The 19451-nt window shown below is 40.0% G+C and overlaps 1 protein-coding gene and 1 long non-coding RNA gene across 6 annotated transcripts in view; one reads left to right on the top strand and one right to left on the bottom strand.

Moving 5' to 3' along the window:
- LOC149319842 (immunoglobulin-like domain-containing receptor 1) overlaps window positions 1-19451 on the top strand; it is a 29137-nt gene that overhangs the window by 7056 nt on the left and 2630 nt on the right. For 4 of the 5 annotated variants that reach the window (XM_089512459.1, XM_089512458.1, XM_089512461.1 and 1 more), the window contains exons 2-7: window positions 4267-4437; window positions 5270-5419; window positions 6243-6362; window positions 9250-9396; window positions 9847-9951; window positions 12560-13377. In XM_089512459.1, the coding sequence (XP_089368585.1) occupies window positions 4267-4437; window positions 5270-5419; window positions 6243-6362; window positions 9250-9396; window positions 9847-9951; window positions 12560-13377 (1511 nt within the window). Of the gene's footprint in view, window positions 1-4266; window positions 4438-5269; window positions 5420-6242; window positions 6363-9249; window positions 9397-9846; window positions 9952-12559; window positions 13378-17299; window positions 18610-19451 lie in introns of those variants that run through there. The other variant, XM_089512460.1, reaches the window with a different exon arrangement.
- Window positions 917-18621, bottom strand: LOC149319843 (uncharacterized). The gene is made up of 3 exons (XR_016280248.1): window positions 18550-18621; window positions 9229-9379; window positions 917-1004 (listed from the first exon to the last, which is right to left on the bottom strand). It is a non-coding gene; the product is annotated as an uncharacterized LOC149319843 (long non-coding RNA).

Below are 19451 nucleotides of genomic sequence, written 5' to 3' on the forward strand. Positions count from 1 at the left end.
GTCCCACTGAACTCGGTGGGTCTTATTTCTGAGTAAACATGGCTTTGTTATATATAAATAGGTTTCTGGTTTACCTTTGCTTTACCCCAGTGATGTTCAAATTCTGGCCCTCCAGGTGTTTTGGACTTCAGCTCCCAGCATCCCAGACCATTGGCCAAGGTGACTGAGGCTTCTGGGAGCTGAAGTCCAAAAACCTGGAGGGCCAGAGTTTGGACATTGCTGCTTTACCCTCTCAGATAATCAGGTGAAGTTGTACAGTGGGGTGGAAATCATGCAGCGCTCCAGATGCGCTTCCACTACAATTCCCAACAGCCCTAACTAGCATAGCCTATATTGAGAAATGCTGGGAGTTGGTGTCCAACAACATCTGGAGGACTACATTATTATCATCCCTGCTTCATAGCATATACGCTTGTTAGTAACAAATTTGTAGTATACATGTTGCTGTGTGCCTTCAAGTTGTTTCCAGCTTACGGCAACCTAAAGTGAACCTATCATGGGGTTTTCCTGGCAAGTTTCTTCAGAGGGAGGTTTGCCATTGCCATCCTCTGAAGTTGAGAAAGAGTGATGTTCCCTGGTCACGCTGTGAGTTTGCATGGCCAGGATTCGAACCCCAGTCTCCTGAGTTGTGATTCAGATCAAACCATTACACAACACTGGCTCTCTTGTAGTATTCATACAGGCAGTGTAATAACAATGAATGATGCCATTGTCATACATGAAACCTTCATCTGAACTTTGGCCATGTGTTGTAGTGGAGCCAGTGCAAAGTATAAGTGCCAGTGATTTTTTATTAACAATAACAGTGCTATTAGCTGTCTTCCAGGTTTCCAGGTTTTCTCTGAGTGTAGCTGGACTCCTCATGGTAGCAGGGAATGAAAAGGGTTTCCAAGAAAAATAAAATTGGTCTCTGGACTCCTGTGGGTTTGCCAATGCCAACGTTACTTGAATTGCTTCAAAAAGCTTGCCATACCTTAACAGAAGTGTGGGATGAGAGTGTGGATCTGGAAGAGAAATATTACATATGAATTTACTAAGTCCTTCTTTATTACAGTAATTCTTTTATAAACGTTCTGGGTCCCACTTCTGGGAAAAGAGGGGGAATAATAATAATAATAATAATAATAATAATAATAATAATAATAGCAGCAGCAGCAGCAAAATTACATTCACCTCTTTAGTCCCGGTAGGTGTTGCCCAGGATATTTGAGCTTTTTTAACCTTACAAACCACATATTTATACTTTTTATCTCTAGTGATATCATTATCTTTGGCATTGCTAACAAGAGAAATAGTTTACTTTTGGTTTATCTTTGTTACCTTTGATAGAGAAAACGTAGGAATGTAGCTAGCATATTGTATACTCAGGATGTGTGGACTTTAAAAATCTTTAGAAATATTTACCAAATATACAGTTTGGATTTTCAGATCTTTGAAATAATAGAAACCTTTGTGTTTGTTTGGTTTTGAATAAAGTTCTGCCTGCTGCTGCGTGTTCTAAATTGATATTTTTCCTGCTCTTAGTTGATGATTTGATGTTCTGATAGCATATTTTGCAGGACATGATTTTACTTGTATGCTGCCCTGAAATTCCATGATACAAAATGAAATATAAGTATTTTAATAAATAAATATAGGGTAGAAATTGGATAAATTAAAAAAGAATTGTTTGGAGCCCAAACTTACGAAACTGAAATGCATTTACCAGAACAAAATCTTAAACTTCACTAAATTCTTAGGTCTGGAGAAGACTGATTCACAAATTCCACCCAAAACACTGCTACATTAACATGGGCTGTATCTACACTGTTGGAGTGTAGCCAGTTTGACACCACTTTAAGCGCTTTGGCTCAGTGCTAAGGAATTCTGGGAACTGTGGTTTGTTGTGGCACCAGTGTGGAAGGAAGATCTCATGGAGAGCCTGGTTCATATGATTTTCACGGTATTGGTGAGACTTCTACTATACTATACAGTTGGAATATCAGACTCTATGATCTAAATCAGGGTATTTTATTAATGGACTACTATGCTTGCTCAGAACATGCACATTTTGTCCTTGTTCAGGCAATAGGTGCTTATGGAATATGAAATACAGGAGCATTTAATTCAAGTCCTAGCAAGACCTCTCCTCACTATGATCCTGGCTCTGTTCTGCCAGAGGCCAGTCAGCTATCAATCTGGTAATGCTGGCACAGCCATGAACCCAATATCCAAAATATATAAGCATAGAGTCTGTATCACTAGGAGTACAGTGGATACAAAATACATATGAGCACAGGATATTATCTAGGTAGTGGAGTATTGTTATAACTGTTGCTCCCATGCATGTATCTTGTGAGACCAGACCTATGCTTTTACATAAGAGTTTTCGTTGAAAAAGCAAAGGAAAAACTGTTTACTGGTTTACTATGAAGCCTATCTGAAAGAAGTTAGAAATACAAATATAACATATGTCCCATTAACTTGTCAAAATGAGCCAGCTTTTCTGAAAGCCATATATAATTTGTGACTCTTGAAACAGTACAAACGCTCTACAGATTTCCTGGTTAAAAACGAGAACACACTTTAGACTTCTTCCAAAAACTCAAATATTTATTATTTATAACTCATCAGAAAAATCCAGAACGGGGGGGAATGGTTTGGAGGAGGCGAGAGAGTGCCGCAACTAAGACTTTTTTTTAGTTACTGATCTTTCTAGATTCAGAACTGTTCTGGCTCTGGATGAGATTATGAAGGCTCATCCATTATTATTATTATTTACTGTATATACTCATGCATAAGTCTAGAAATTTAGATAAAAAATTAACCCCAAAAACTGATTAAACTTATCTATGAGTCAATGTAAATACTGTATTTTAACTCTTATTTAAAAGAAGGAACCATCTCCTGTTATAATATGTGAAGCACCAACCCCCTCTACTCTCTCATCCATCCAGTCTTAAGCACAAAGTGTTATGTCTCTTGGAAGTTCTTTGACATTGTTTTGCTTTGCTTCATCCTTTAGATCCTTTGCTGTATGCCACTAAATTTTACCCTCGACCTATCCACAGATCATAGCAAAATCCATAATTTTGGTCCCAAAACTTCCCCTTCACTTACACATGAGTTTGAGTTATAGTCGAGTTTATTTCTTACCTGTCTCTCCTCAAGGCTTGAGGCAGGGTACAACATAGATTTAAAAACTATATATAACTAAAGACATGAAACCATTTAAACACATATGTTAATACACATACACATAGAATTAAAATCATCCAGACATAAAATTAAAAATGTACCAATTTTAAATTCTTAGTTTAAAATAGACTGGATAGACCTGCTGGAAGAGATTGGTCTTTAATACTGTTTTAAATTCAGCCACGTTTAGCTGTCAAATCTCTCCAAGTAGTCATTCCACAGTCTAGGGATGGCCCATGAAAAGGTCTTTGGATGACAGTTGCCAGTCTATAGTCCTGTCCAGTTGACATAAATGTCCTCCTGAGAATCTGAGTGTATGGGGAGGATTATATGGGATGAGGCAATCCCACCAGTAACTTGGACCCAAAGCATGGAGAGCTTTAATGGTAATGACCAACACTTTGCCCAAAAACTAACTGGCAGCCAATGGAGTGATTCAAATACTGGTGTGATATACTCACTCCTAGATGTACCAGTGATCAATCTGGCTGCAACGTTTTGAATTAACTGAAGTTTTCAGACTTGTTACAAAGGTAGCCCAATGTAGAGCACATTGCAAAAGTCCTGCCCTGAGGTTACTAGCTTTTGCACCACCATCTTTAGGTCTTCTGATTCTAAGAAGGATGCACTTGGTGTATAGTAAGCTGGAAATATGCACTCCTGACTGTCCTGCTAAGGGAGGTCCATGTCACCCACATGGCCTGCTGGTATTGGTTTCAGTCTAAAGGAGCACTACAATTCCTGCTACCCTCTAAGATTGTTTGTTGTTATTGTGTACCTTCAAGTTGTTTCTGACTTATGGCGGCCCTAAGGTGAACCTATCATGCGGTTTTCTTGGCAAGGTTTGTTCAGAGAAGGTTTGCTATTGCCTTCCCTGAGGCTGAGAGAGTGTGACTTGCCTAAGGTCACCCCATGGGTTTAATGGTGAAGCTGGAGATCAAATCCTGGTGTTCAGAGTCATAGTGCAATACTCAAAGCATTATGTCATGCTGGCTACTTAATGACTGATCTTTTTTTCCTCCTAGAGGATGTCTGCTCATATAATTGTCAGCGCTCATTGATAACTGAGGTGTGCATTCTTCATTGCAGGTTGCATCTCTGTCATGGTGACGGTGCCAGAAACTGAGCGATACACAACTTTATTTGCCTCTGTGATACTCAGGTGTGACTACAGTACCTCAGCGCAACTGCAGGATGTGGTAGTTACCTGGCGTTTCAAATCCTTTTGCAAGGATCCCATCCTTGACTACTACACTTTTGGTGAGTGCTTCTTTTTGCTGTTGACATCATCATTATAAAGCATTACTCTCCCCCCAACTAAGAGAACCAAGAGGGTTTGTGAATTCATGAAGATTTGTGATTATGTTGCATTATACAGTAATGTAATCTTGTTATTTTAAAGACATATATTTTTAATTGGATATTTTAAAAATATATTACAAATGAAGGTGAGGAAACCAGAGAGGAAAGAAGAAAGAGGGGAGAGTACATAAGATATGAACATGGGCTAGGATATGAACATGAACTAAGTATATTCATGAATATAAGCTCACTAGTTTTCCAAAAGCATATTTCCTTGGTATCTATAAAATATGTGCTAATGTGTAGCTAAAGTAGTAAGACATTACCGACAGATGGCCATTTAGCCTCTGTTTAAAAACCTCCAAAGAACTCCACCATTCTCCCGGGGAGTGTGTTCCACTGTTGAACAACAATCCCTGTCAAGAAGTTCCTCCTAATGTTGAGGTGGAATCTCTTTTCCTGTAGCTTGCATCCACTGTTCCGGGTCCTAGTCTCTAGAGAAACAGAAAACAAGTTTGCTCCCTCCTCAATGTGACACCCCTTCAAATACTTAAACAGGGCTATCATAGCACCTCTTAACCATCTCTTCTCCAGGCTAAACATATCCAGCTCCCTAAGTCGTTACTCATAGGGCATGTTTTCCACACTCTTCACCATTATCTTGCACCAGTTGGGCACAGATAAAAGAGTGGTTTTCTTTCTAGGGCTTTTAAAGTCAATTACTCTTCAAACATTTTTTTTATTTAAGTTAAGTGGCATTAATTTTTGAACCTTACCACTTTGTCTGCAGCCTATCAGGCAAGCTTAGATCTTGGCCAGGATCCTTCTAATGACTGTAATGACAACCAACGAGAAGTGCGGATTGTTGCTCAGAAAAGGGGGCAGAATGAACCTGTTCTGGGTATCGATTACAGACAGCGGAAGATCACCATTCGAAACAGTAAGTGTTTACTGGGACATTAAAGGAAAGTGAAAATGAACAAGCCTAGTAATTGTCTAATTTATTTTGGAAATGATATAACGAAGTACAGTTTTGACCATCCCAGTGTCCCCTTTGTGCGCTAAATTTGTGGTTGAGGTTTCATGCTATCATCATTTGAGGATGAAGTCTATGCAAATACAGGTGCATATCATTAGAGTCTTCATAAAAGGATAAGTGAATGCATCATTTAAAACAACAACAACCTGAAACTATAGTAACTGGAGGGTTAGAACAGTGTGCATGGTTTTTATAGTGTATCTTTCCCCAGAATAATTGCTCTGTAGCAACAAACTATCTTTAATAAAAAGGTTTCTTGAAGGGTGTACCACTTCTAGAAATTATGTTGCTCAGGAAACTCACTTGGAAGAAACCAGAGAAACATCTCAAGGTGCTCAATTGATAGAGGTTTTTATTGGTTAAAAAATCCAATGCATTTCAGCTTGTATATGCTTTCAAAGGCCTAATTTAGGTACTACAGTATATACAATTATAGAAAGAAACAACAGATAAATACATAATAAAACATTATGCTGTATTATATATGAAATTATTACAATTGTACACTGCCTATGGCATGTCCATAACTACAGTGGACCCTTGTTATACGCTGGGGTTTGGTTCCAAGATCCCCCATGGATAACAAAATCCATGGATGCTCAAGTCCCATTAAATACAATGAAATAGCAAAATGGTGTCCCTTATAAAAAATGGAAAATCAAGTAGTGCTTGGAAAACAAGCTAAATATAACCCAATCATCTATTTTCATTTCATCCTCTGTAGATGCAGATCTGGTAATCAATGAAGTGATGTGGTGGGACCATGGAGTCTATTACTGTACTGTTGAAGCTCCAGGAGATACATCTGGTGACCCAGACAAAGAGGTTAAGCTCATTGTTTTGAGTAAGTAGCACCATTTTTTTCAGTATAGCATTCTTTCCCCCTCAACTCTTTTCTTGCCATCTATTATATTGACAAGAACAAAGTATGGAAATAACAGGATCCTAAAGATAGGATCAGGTATATTCTGTGAACTCAGAAACTCATTTTCTAATAAGTAAGTAAACTTAGTATTTTAGCCTTCAGCTAGCAGTGGGAATAAGCCCCAGTCGAAGTGATGGTTGCATTTTTAAGTGTTTTAAACGTGGCGCTGTAATAAATATGCAGAATTCAGGAGGGTACAGGTTTTCATCTTAGAACCAAAGGTATGGTTGAGAAATACCAAACCTTTCTCCTGCCCTGAGCCTCTATGCAGTTCTTCTCCTCAAAGACTAGGCTGAACTTCAGACTGTGTGTATTGTGTGCCTTCAAGTCATTTCCGACTCGAAGTCAAACCTATCATAGTTCTTGGCAAGATTTGTCCAGAAGAGGTTTGCCATTGCCTTCCCCTGAGGCTGAGAGGGTGTGACATGCCCAAAGTCACCCAGAGGGTTTCATGGCTGAACTGAAACTTGAACCTTGGTCTCAAACCAGTATACCATGCTGGCTCTGAATTTAAAATTGCTGGCTAGTTTTAACGACACTCTCCTGAAATATGCCAATGTGATATCATAGACTTTTTTGTAGAAAGGTTTATTCTATATTAAGGTAATTTTGTTTTGTATATATTGAATTATAGAGGCAATGGGGGAAGGAGCTGGTGGGAGAGGTTGAGTGAATAAAATGTTGAGCGTGATTGGTGAATAGATTTGAATAAGAATGGTGATTGACAATAGGAAGTGGGGAGAACGGATGTGGAATGTAAGATGAGGATTTGGTTTAGAGCAGTCAGGTTTAGGAATAAGTAGTGGGCTTTAAGAGTCTGAGTTAGTAGTTTTTTTAGAGAAGGGTATGAATGAGAATAAAATATTTGTTTTAAATATATTAAATTATTAATCTGTTTTGCTATGTTCAGTTTCTGTAAATAAAGTATTATTTTTGTGTCCCATACACTTTTGGCCTCTGGGAATGCTATATATATATATATATATATAGCATTTATGGCTATATGGCAGCAGAAAAATAAAGAGCTGGTTTCCAGTGGGGATAGAAGTTGCATAATATTTGGCATAGGAACCCTTGAGGGTATCTGGTAGGTCCCCATAGTGGTGGCAGTGGGACAGGAGGAGGTCTTTACGCTGGTGGCAGTGGTGGGGACAAAGGAAAAACCTCACTACTGCTAGTAGCAGTAAGATTGTGGAAGTCTTCAAACATGGTGGCAACGCCGATTTAGGCAGAACCTTATATCTGGTGGGTAAAGTGGGAGAATAAGGGGCAGGAGCCTCACAGCAAACTTTATAAAATTGTCTTGTTTAGTATGCCAGTTTAAAGTCTGGATACAGTGGTAAATTGTGTTAATTGAAAGCAGAATGAAAACTTTGCTTCATATCAACACTGGATAAGGAGGAGGAGGAAGTGCTTGAGACTAAGGTTTGCTCACATAATAATAAACCATAGTTAATTGTTACATCCGAAATGAAGCCATTCTTGTGTGAAAAATTTCCACCGGTGCATTTATTGCTCTTCCTCCAATGTGATATATTCCATCCTGTGCCAGCAATGCTTTTCTGCACTTCACACTGGACAAGCAGAACAGTCTATGCAAGAGGATAAATGGACATAAATTTGATGTTAGAAATGCCAGTGCCCCAAAACCAGTTGCAGAACATTTCCACCTTCCTAGACATATAGTAAAGGATTTACAGGTTACAGTCCTTGAACAAGGAATTTGCAAATAAAAACTATAAAGTGAAATAGCGGGATTTAAATCTAATCCAAATTCTAATCCATTAGCAGAAGTATTATCAAAGACAATGGCTTCATGACACACTACATATATTAATAGAAGAGTTCTCACTGCTGCACATATAACAAACGGAATCTTCTCAGAGAGAATTTTGAATCCAGAGAAACTGACTTTTGGTAAGCAGATTGCCCTATACACTTGATTATAAATTGACCTCATTTATAAATTGAGGGCAGATTTTGGGGTCAACATTATGGATTTTGATATGATCCATGAATAAGCTGAAGGTAAAACTTACAAGTATGTAACAAAGGATGTGAAGAATGAATTGAAGGATACCTATGGCAAAGAACCTACAAAATTCCAGCAGGCATAACTGTGAACTGTGTTCACACATAAGGATGGATGGATGAGAGAGTAGAAGGCATCAGTGGTTTCAGAACACATTACATTCTTGCCTTTCAATATAGGATTCTTCTTCTTTCTTTTTCTTTTTTTAATAAAAGTGAATGTAAAGTACTTACATTGACCCGTGGATAAATTGACTCAGGTTTTTTGGGTCAATTTTTTGACTAAAAATTTTAGACTTAGCCATACAGTGATTGCTTTCACACATCTGTAAAAATCTGAAAGACCTGTATCACTTTACCAATCCTTTTTAAAAATTTAAGGAAAGGGACATGATCTGTATCTTTCTGGATCCTATTACATTATATCCTGCAACTGTATCAATATGCTTTATACCTGTGGCTTAAATATCACTTTATATTGCATCTGAAGAAATGGGTTTCTATCTACAAAAGTTCCTGCTAAAATAAAAACCAGTTAGTATTAAAGGTGCTGCCACATGCTTTTTTCCCTCCCTGTCCTTTCCTCCTCTTTATGTGTGAAAGATAGTTCATATGAGATAAGGAGCCATGTTACAAAAAGACTGGATAAAACTACTTTATGTTGTAGAGGAGGGTGAGTTACAGATATCCAGCCAGAAGAAATTTTAATAATAATGATAATAATGATAAAGAAAACAGTAAAGCTATAACAGACTTGTCCTCTTCTTCTCATCAGACTGGCTGACAGTAATCTTGATCATCCTTGGTGCCCTCCTCCTTCTCCTGCTGATTGGAATCTGTTGGTGTCAGTGCTGCCCTCAGCATTGCTGCTGCCATGTGCGCTGTCCCTGCTGCCCAACTCGCTGCTGTTGCAATGAAAAAGGTAAATCATAAAGCCAAGTTTTTGCCCCATACAGCAATTCACAGAAAAAACAACAAAATAGATGTATGAAATCAAGAGTCTTTTCATATGTAATTCTATGTCCAGGCAGATTTTTTGACACTTCTGCATAGGATTTGGGGACAAGGAAAGGAATGCTACCTTATAATATGCCTTTTTAATGCTATCTGAAGACATCGGGTGAAGGAAAAATTGAGGCTCTATTAAGGTCTTCCTTGCTGTGGTCAGATAAATTTGACAAACTGGGAGTGGGGATACTGAGGTTATGGTGGCAAGGTTTGAAGCCTTGCCATGTTCTCATTAACTGGCAGCATAAATTAATCATTTGTCTTGAATCAAGAAGAAACATAACTAGCACTGATTTTGGCTCACGGTGTCTTGTGATTGTGCTTCTTTAAAACACCAACTGAAAATCTGTTTCTTTTGCTCTAGTCTTGCAACGACATCATTTCTTGAAGCAGGCTCGACAGCTTTTGCCATGGATGACACACCACTCCCAGTCATCTTCATACCAACTAAACCCACTGCTACAACGAGGTAGTTCATTTAGTGCCATAAACTCTGTGTAAATAGGCAGAAACTGATAGATGTAGTCTTACCTACAGCAATAAAACAAGCATAGAACTCTTTCAATCTGGTTTAATAAAAGTATTCTTTGTATTACTCAATCTGAACACTATAATCTACACAAAAACCTTTTAAAAAAGTCCTAGTGCAGTGGTGTGGAATCATGTAAGTTTACAGAGATTGTTGGGAATGCAGCTCCCAACAGCCTTAATCATCATAGCCATTGGAAGATGCAGTCCAACATACAGAAAGCACATGATTCCAATCAACTGTCTATAAGAATATATATATAATTTGTGGGGTTGGGTCATTAGAAAGATCCAGAGGTGAAAACCAGTAAAAGGTAAAGCAACCATGGGATATTTGAACAGTCAATGAAATTTCTTATGTAAGGTTTCAAGAGGAATTTTTCTTTAATCTAGATTGGGGAATTTTTGACTGTCTAAGTAGAATCATAGAATTGGAAGAGACCGCAAGGGCCATCCAATCCAACCCCCTGCCATGCAGGAAATCTAAATCAAAGCATCCCTGACAGATGGCCATCCAGCCTTTGTTTAAAGACCTCTAAGGAAGGTGTTTGTTCCACTGTCAAACAGCCGTTACTGTCAGAAAGTTCTTCCTAATGTTGAGGTGGAATCTCTTTTCCTGGAGCTTGCATCCATTGCTCCGGGTCCTGTTCTCTGGAGCAGCAGAAAACAAGCTAGCTCCCTCATCAAAATGACATCCCTTCAAGTATTTAAACAGGGCTATCATATCACCTCTTAACCTTCTCTTCTCCAGGCTAAACACCCCCAGTTCCCTAAATCTCTCCTCATAGGGCATGGTTTCCACACCCTTCACCATTTTAGTCACCCTCCTTTGGACATGCTCCAGTTTCTCAACATCCTTTTTGAATTGTGGTGCCCAGACTGGACACACTGTTCCAGATGGGGCCTGACCAGAGCAGAATAGAGTAGCACTATTACTTCCCTTGATCTAGACACTTTACTTCTATTGATGCAGCCTAAAATCGCATTGACCCTGTTAGCTGCCACATCACACTGTTGACTCATGTTCAGTTTGTGGTCTACTTGGACTCCCAGATCCCTTTCACACGTAGTCTCATTCAGTCAGGTGTCACCCATCCTATATCTGTTAATTTCATTTTTTCCACCCTAAGTGCAGTACCTAACATTTCTCCATGTTGATGTTCATTTTGTTAGCTTTGGCCCAGCTTTCTAATCTATTAAGGTCATTCTGAAGTTTGATCCTGTCCTCTGGGGTATTAGCTACTCCTCCTAGTTTGGTGTTATCTGCAAATTTGATAAGTATGCCCCCAATTCTGTCATCCAAGTCATTGATAAAGATGTTGAATAGCATTGGGCCCAGGACAGACCCCTGTGGGACCCCACTGGTCACTTCTCTCCAGGATGAAAAGGAGCCATTGTTGAGCACCCTTTGGGTTTGCCAGTCAACCAATTACAAATCCATGTAACAGTTGCCTTGTCTAGCCCACATTTTACAAGCTTGTTTGCAAGAATGTCATGGGGAACCCTGTCAAAAGCCTTACTTAAATCAAGATATACTATATCCACAGCATTCTCTTCATCTAACAAGCTGGTAATTTTATCAAAGAAAGATATTAGATTTGTCTGGCATGACTTCTTTCTCTGAAACCCGTGTTGACTTTTTGTGATTATGGCATTGCTTTCTAGATGTTCACAGACACTCTGTTTAATGATCTTCTCTAGAATCATTCCTGGTATAGATGTCAGACTAACTGGACAATAATTGTTGGGCTCCTCTTTTTCCCTCCTTTTGAAGATGGGGACAACATTTGCCCTCCTTCAGTCTGCTGGGACTTCTCCTGTTCTCCAGGAATTCTCAAAGATTATTGCCAATGGCTCCAATATTACATTTGCCAGTTCTTTTAATACCCTTGGATGTAGTTCATCTGGTCCTGGAGACTTAAATTCATTTAGATTAACAAGGTATTCCTGTACTATCTCTTTGCTTATTCTGTGCTGAAATTCCCCTATTCTGTCCTCTGCTCCATTATCCTCAGATTGAGCACCCTTTTTCTTTTCTGAGAACACACAGGCAAAGAAGATGTTGAGTAATTCTGCCTTTTCTCTGTCCCCTGTTAGCATTTTGCCATCTTCTCTACACAGTGGCCCTACCATTTCCTTCTTCCTTTTGCTGTGGACATATTAAAAAAACATCTTTTTGTTGCTCTTAACCTCTCTAGCAAGTAGTGTTGGATTTAGGGCCAGCTCCATGGTTAAGCAGAATGAGGTGCCTTAGGAAGCAAATGTTGGGAGGGAGCAAAAGCACTTTCCCCCCAGTTTTGCCATACTAGTGCTGTATGACTCTGGAAAAAGTGTGTCTGTTAGTACAGTGTACCAGCAGGCTTCGGGCACTTTGTGAACACATACAGTCACAGATAGCATTGAAGAAAGATTCAACTACTAGTTCAGTAAGCTTCTGTTATATGGACAGGAAAATGGCTCATCTTCCTCTTCACCTCAGACAGCAAAATGTCTGGCCTTGGTGGAATAGCCCAATGGCTTTCTCTAATTGTGGGTTTCTTATTTCTTAGATGTGTCTATACAGAGCAGCCAGCCATTGATGCCTCCATTTGCTCCAGTGCCTCCCAACAACAGGTTCTTAGATCATCTTGAGACTGAGATCAGGAACCTCAACCTTTCCCAGCCTGTTCCTTCACGCCATGTTGGGGTCAGTCGACATCCTAGCATCCTTTCTTCTCTTGGCTCAGAGATTGTTGAACGCAGAGTAATCCAGCTACCTCCCATAATTGAGCACATCCCATCTTCTCAGAGAACTAGCAGTTCATCACAGCCTCGTCAATCTATCCGTACCTCAAGACCTCAGAGCACCATAAGGGAGGAAGAAAGGGAGGGGAGTAGGCGGAGGCGGCGTTTGTCTCTAGACGATGATTTCCACTCTAGCTATGATCAGGAATCATGGGACAGAACACCGCACCACAGAACTGAGAGGCAGAGAGACGACAGACGTTATGACCGGTCTCGGAGTTCTAGGCCAGACATAACAGCCTCATTGTATGGTAGGAACAGTCTTCACTCCTATCCAGAGGCGGGTAGGAGGGAAAATTCCAGACAAGAGTACTCCGACAGAAGATACCAGCGTTCAGGGCGACAGCCTTATCGACAGAACAGTGATCGCCGGACCCAACGACGACATCGCAGCTATTCTCCTCCTTCCCAACGGGACTCTTGGAGTTCATCTGATGAGTATGAGCGCTTGCAGAGGAAAAGCAGGCAATATTACCAGCACCGCTCCCCAGACTGGGCAGAAGACAAACCTCCTAGTTATCAGTCAGTTGAAAACAACCCAGCCAAAGGGAGCATATCCAGAAGCCGGACAGAGCGACAATCAGTAAGTACAGCTTCTTGGTAATAAATACTAGGTTTCAGTATGGACAAACAGAATATGGTAGGTGGTTCATATAATAAAACTGACTAATTCAATGAGAGTCTGAGAAGATAGGCAACAAAACAATTCTTTTTTTATAAAAGTGCTCTTTCTTTATATACCTTTAGAATGAAAAGATTCAAGATATAATTGTGGTGTATACATTTTTTAGTATACTTGGTGAAGTATTTATTTATTTCAGTGTTTAGTAATCTCTTTTCCACCCACCAGGATTCCCATAGTGTGCTCGCACCATATGCGGGTGCACTATATGTGGCTTTCAGCTTATGCTGAAGCCGCGTGACAAAGGAATGAATGGCATGTGCGCTCTGCTGTGCTATGAGCACGAGCTCCAGTATATTGAACGGGGCTCAAGCATACTTGTTTTTCAGCTTACACGGGCGGGAGGAACGGATCCCCATGTAAGATAAGGGTCCACTGTACCACAAAATGAAGACATTTCTTAAAAATATTAAAAACCTATTTAAAAAGCAGTTTTAAAACTTAAACAATGGCTTGGTCTGTCCATCAGTAACTCAGCAATGATGGAATGAGCCTACCTTCCCTGGGAACATCAAAGCCTTGTGTCAGGTACTCATCTGTCTAGTCTTTCAGAGTGATTTCCCATATAACAGAGCCTCTGATGAAGACCTCAGTTGTTGCTTAAAGCTCCCTCTTTTGGGTTTGGAAGCCCTTCTTCTTGCCCCAGAGCAGAAAATGACACACAGTGGCCAAGAGAGGAAGTGTTAGCAACAGCTCCTTGGCTGGTGTGGTTTTGGTTCCTGCTCTTAGATATGCAGGAATTCCATGCAGCAGCAGCTTCTTAACCAGAAGGATACGTTCCCTCTCTAGCCTACTCTGTTTTTGCTTTCTGGAAGATGTTTTAGTTGTAAAATAGTGTCTAATGGACTAGATAAGGGAGAACAAATGAAAGCGTCCACCAGAAAAGACAGATGTGCTCTTGGTCATTCCAAAGTTAAATTAGGGAATGGGGATTCAACATGTGCTAGAGGAGTTTACAGTTATTCTAAAGCAGTGGTTCTCAACCTTTGGGCCTCCAGATGTTTTGGACTTCAATTCCCAGAAGTCCCAGTCAGTATGCTCATTGTTCAGGAATTCTGGGAGTTGAAGCCTCAAAAATCTAGAGGACCAAAGGTTGAGAACCATTGTTTTAAAGACGCTGCTTTGCAGTTTGGGTGCCCCTCCTGAACACGAATGCCCCAGATTTCTGGCTTTTGCAGTAATGCAGTCACACAATTAAAGCTAGTACGTCAGCTGTGCCTGTTCCAGAGATGCCACATCTGTCCACAGTGACACATAATAAATAATAATATGTTTTATTTATATACCGCTATTCCAAAGATCATAGCGGTGAACAGCAAGTAAGCTAATTAGCAAGTAAGCTAATTTTCCCCCAACAGTCTGGGTACTCATTTTAGCGACCTCGGAAGGATGCAAGCCTGAGTCGAGCTTGGGCCCTTTTGCTGGTCTTGAACTTGCAACCTTGTGGTTTTGAGTGAATGGCTGCAGTACAGGCATTTAACCACTGCGCCACCAGGGCTCCATAAAGTATGTTATACTAAATGAAAAGTGATATAACATGCCCTAGTTATATCACTTTTCATTTAGTATAACATACTTTATGTGGGGTTGCCTTTGCAAGAATGTTCAGAAACCTTAATGGGCCAAAATATTACAGCCAAATCTTCCCCATTGGAACAGCTTCATTAGCTACCAGTCTATTTCTTGTTCAAAGTGCTGGTTATGACCCCAAAAGCCTTATATGGCTTGCTCTCTGGGGGAAAAACATATGCTGCACTGGGAGTCCCTCTGTGCAGCCTTCAGTTGTGTGTTGGCTCTTCTTGATAGTAAGTCTATTGAACTCTCCTCCAAAGGATGCTAGTCCAGCACCCTTTTTGATTTTCTTCCACTTGGGAAGCAAGGATCCTTCTGTTCATTTGGACAGGCCTACAGCAATTGCCTGCCTGACATGAAATGTCTAGACTTTTTAAATTATTTATATTTATAATTAATATTAAGAAGTTTCAAACTGTTTTAACGTAATTTGGGTGTTTTTTAACTGTATAGCTAGTTAAATTTGTATGCCTATCTGTTAACCTGTTGGCCAAGACTCTGTTCAGTGTTGGCAGATCATGAAACATTTCTGACATACATTAACTAGGATTTTCCTTCACCCCTGTATGCAACCTCAGTTTGAGACGTTAGGATGTACTCTCACAAATCAGGGACTGGGACAGGAAATCCCAAGCAATAGGATTCAGTTTTGCAACCAGGGAGGAATTAAGATCCCATGCCCTCCCAGCCCTGAAATGCAAACAATGATCTGGGAAAGCAATGGTGGTTCTTTTTCCCCAGCCACACAACTGTATGTAGATGCTACCCTAGATCTCCCTATCATCCTTACTACTGATTTGCTGTGAGAGCGGACTCTGGTGCCTCAAATGAGATGGCATACTGGGAAGGGGACAAGTTGTCATTGTGCAAGGATGTACTGGATTCCTCCTTTTTCCACAACCTGAAAATGAATACATGTACTGGTGTTGACAGGAGTTTACACCAGTGTGCATCACAAACGGATTTCTCACCATGGTATTTTTACTAGTCCTTTTTTAAAAAAATAAATAAATAAGATGGCAGCCAATTGATAATTCAGGCATGGGAGAAATAATTGAACAAACAAACAAGCAAGTGTGAGTGCCTTCAGGGCTCACCCAAGATGTTTTACAGTCTAAACTGGAGCAGCAAATATACCATTACTCCAGTCAAAGTGATAGGAGATTACTGCTCGCAAATATCCCCAATGGGATAGATATACATTTACCTGCCAATGACGGATCTTACCACACTGCCCTATAGTCAGTCCATAGGCAGCCCGTATACATTGTGGGCTTGTCACATATCTTTTCAAGAATGGGATTACCTCCAAGGAGGCAATGAGATGGATCTCTTCTGGAAGACCATTCCACAATTTCACAGTGGCTGCTGTAAAGGCTTTCTCAGAGGTTGATATAAGCTTGGTTGATTGGTGTTCTAGCACATTCTTGTCAGTTATTCTGAGAGTGTGGGGTGGATTATGTAGGAAGAGGCATTCCCGCAAGTAATTTGGGCCCAAACCATTTAGGGCTTTAAAGGTAATAACCAACACCTTGTATTGCACCCGGAAGCTAATGGGCAGCCAGTGAAGAGATTTTAAAACAGGTGTTATGTGGTCAAGCCTGGGCAAACCGGTGACCAGTCTGGCTGCTCCATTTTGAACCAACTGAAGCTTCCGAACTTGGTACAAGGGTAGCCCCATGTAGCGCACATTACAGAAATCAAGACAAGAGATTACCAGCACATGTACCACTGCTTCAAGGTCCTTTTGGTCCAGGTAGGGACACAGATGGTGTATCAACTGAAGTGGATACCAAGAACTCCTGGCCATCGTATCCACTTGAGATGACAATTGTAGCAACGAATCCAGGAGTACCCCCAAACTGTGAACTTGGTCCTTTAGGGGAAGTGCAACCCCGTCCAGGACTGGTTGACAAATCTCCTTCCTGGATTTGGGGTATCTATTACAAGTACCTCCGTTTTCTCTGGATTCAGCTTGAGTTTGTTTTTCCTCATCCAGCCCATTACTGATCCAAGGCAAGCATCCAGAGGAGAGATGCCATCCTTAGTCACTGCAACAGTCAGAGGCATAGAGAAGTAGATTTGGGTGTCATCAGCGTACTAATAACACTGCGCCCCATGTCTCTGGATGATCTCACCCAGTGGCTTCATATTAATGCTTAATTAAAAGATTTAATATCATAAGCTATGACTGAAGAGGGCTCTGCTGCTCTTTCTGGCTTCTAATAGCAGCTTTCATTTTCTCTTTTAGGAAAAAGGCAGTTCTCGCAGTGGAAGGAGTGTTGTTCTTTAGCCCCTTTTCAGCTTGCCCACTGCGCAAAATGAAGTGACTTTATCTGCCCACTTGAGACATGTTTATCTTTGACTGTCAGCATTAACCATCAAACACCTCATGATATCAAGGAACATGTTTCTCCCCATCAATTCAGTTTGTAACTCTTTACTTTAAGTGCCTCAGTGTCCAGTGAGATTCCCAGTGCAGTATATTTCTGACTTACAGAGCTATTGCATATGGGCAGGACTTGATAACAGTTTTGAACTTATACAGTTGTGTCTGGTCTGGATTGTACCCAGTGTGAAGCATTTTAAGCCTTCAGGCCCAAGTAATTATACTTGACAGTCCAATAGGAATAAATGAAACTTGCTCAATCAAGTGTCTCTAGTCTCCAAAACATTGAAAAGCAGTGCCTTTTTAAATTTTACACTTTTCTTTCTTTAGAAATTCAGAAATGGGATTCTCAAGTCTTCCAATAGATGTGTTGCAATGGATTCTGCATTATCAAAATTGTTTTAAATTGTTTTGGGAGTCACACACAACCATATAGATAAACATTACTTTTTACAACTCAGTGAGGCTAATTTGCTGTTTTAGACATACATGAAAAAATGTGTAAAATCCTAATTTAATAATACAATCCATGAGTTACCTACTATTTGTTTGAAGCAGGTTCAGTTTTTTATAGGACTCTTGTTCAGGAAGAATGAGAAGTTTACAACAATCCTGAATTTATATAAGAGCATATGAAGTTTGTATGAGTTAAGAGTTAAATAGATGTGTAAATATACAGTTAATTTTTAACAAACATCTGGGCAAGTTTGGGAAATGCCCTTCCGGAATAAAAAAAATACCCCTGAAATTTGCAAGAGTCTGAAAACCTGTATTCAATAAACAATTCAGCAACTGACTAGGTGTTTGATTTTAGCAGAGCTTCAAACAATGGCTATGTTGGCTGGGGAACTTGGTCAAAACCCCCCAACATTTCCAAGTTATGGAAATTAGCTGAATCAAGTCCTGTAGGAGCTATCAACAACTCCATTCAGAAAACCAGAGGGAAAATAACAGGGAATGCAACTGTATGTTTTTCAACCCATTTTCATATAAGCAACCACAAAGAGTTACAAATTTGAAAGAGCTATAGCTAGCGATAGATTACTTTTAATTACTTTTACTTTTTTAAAGGTAACTTTATTTGTTCTTATCATACTTCATTACTTATTTACCTGTAGCTGAATGTGTGAACCTGTCTATACAGGCACCCGCTGGGCAATGCTGGGCAAGTCACATGCTCTCAGTCTCAAGGGAAGGCAATAGCAAATATCCTCTGAATAAATCTTGCCAAGAAAACCCAATGATAGGTTCGCTTTAGGGTCACCATAAGTCCGAAATGACTTAAAAGGACACAACAAAACAATATATACAAGATGTGCAAAGCCTTTAACTCCAGTAGTGTAATAACAGGTTCCAGTGCTGTGAAATTATTTTGCAACATATTCCTATGACTCATTTGAATCTCTCTTATACAGGGATGCTGAGATAGAACAGCTTATTCTAGTACAAACCCTTCCTTTATGATAAAACAAATATTGCATAGCTAAGGTTAAACTGTGTTGAATTTGGCAGATTCAAATGGATTTTGAACTTGGAACAAAACAGCTTAGGTTGCATCAAACTTTGTAAGTATTGTTTGGCATAAGTAATTACTGTATGAATTACATAAAATGGTCCAGGAATGTGATCAAGTGAAACTTAACCCAAAACCAACCTTCTAAGGGAGTGGTCCCCAAACGGTGCTGTTTAAGGGATTTTGGGCTTAAGCTCCCAGAGTCCCAGACTATTGGCTAATATGGTTGAGGTTTCTAGGAACTGAAGTCCAAAATCCCTTAAAGAGCACAGTTTGGAGACCACAGCATGTTATTTCACAATTATTTATTAGGAAATAAAGCCTAGGAGAGCCAGTGTGGTGCAGTGGTTTGAGTGTTGGACTAGAGCTCTGGAGACCAGGGTTCTACTCCCCATTTGGCCATGAAAACCAAGGGTGACCTTGGACATGTCACATATCTCATCCTCAGAGGCAAACCCCTCTGAACAAAGTTTGCCAAGAAAACCCTCTGATAGGATCTCC

Source organism: Sceloporus occidentalis, unplaced genomic scaffold, assembly GCF_023333645.1.
Source record: "Sceloporus occidentalis isolate IW3139 unplaced genomic scaffold, rSceOcc1.0.p SCAF_2, whole genome shotgun sequence".
NCBI classification, from domain to species: Eukaryota; Metazoa; Chordata; class Lepidosauria; order Squamata; family Phrynosomatidae; genus Sceloporus; species Sceloporus occidentalis.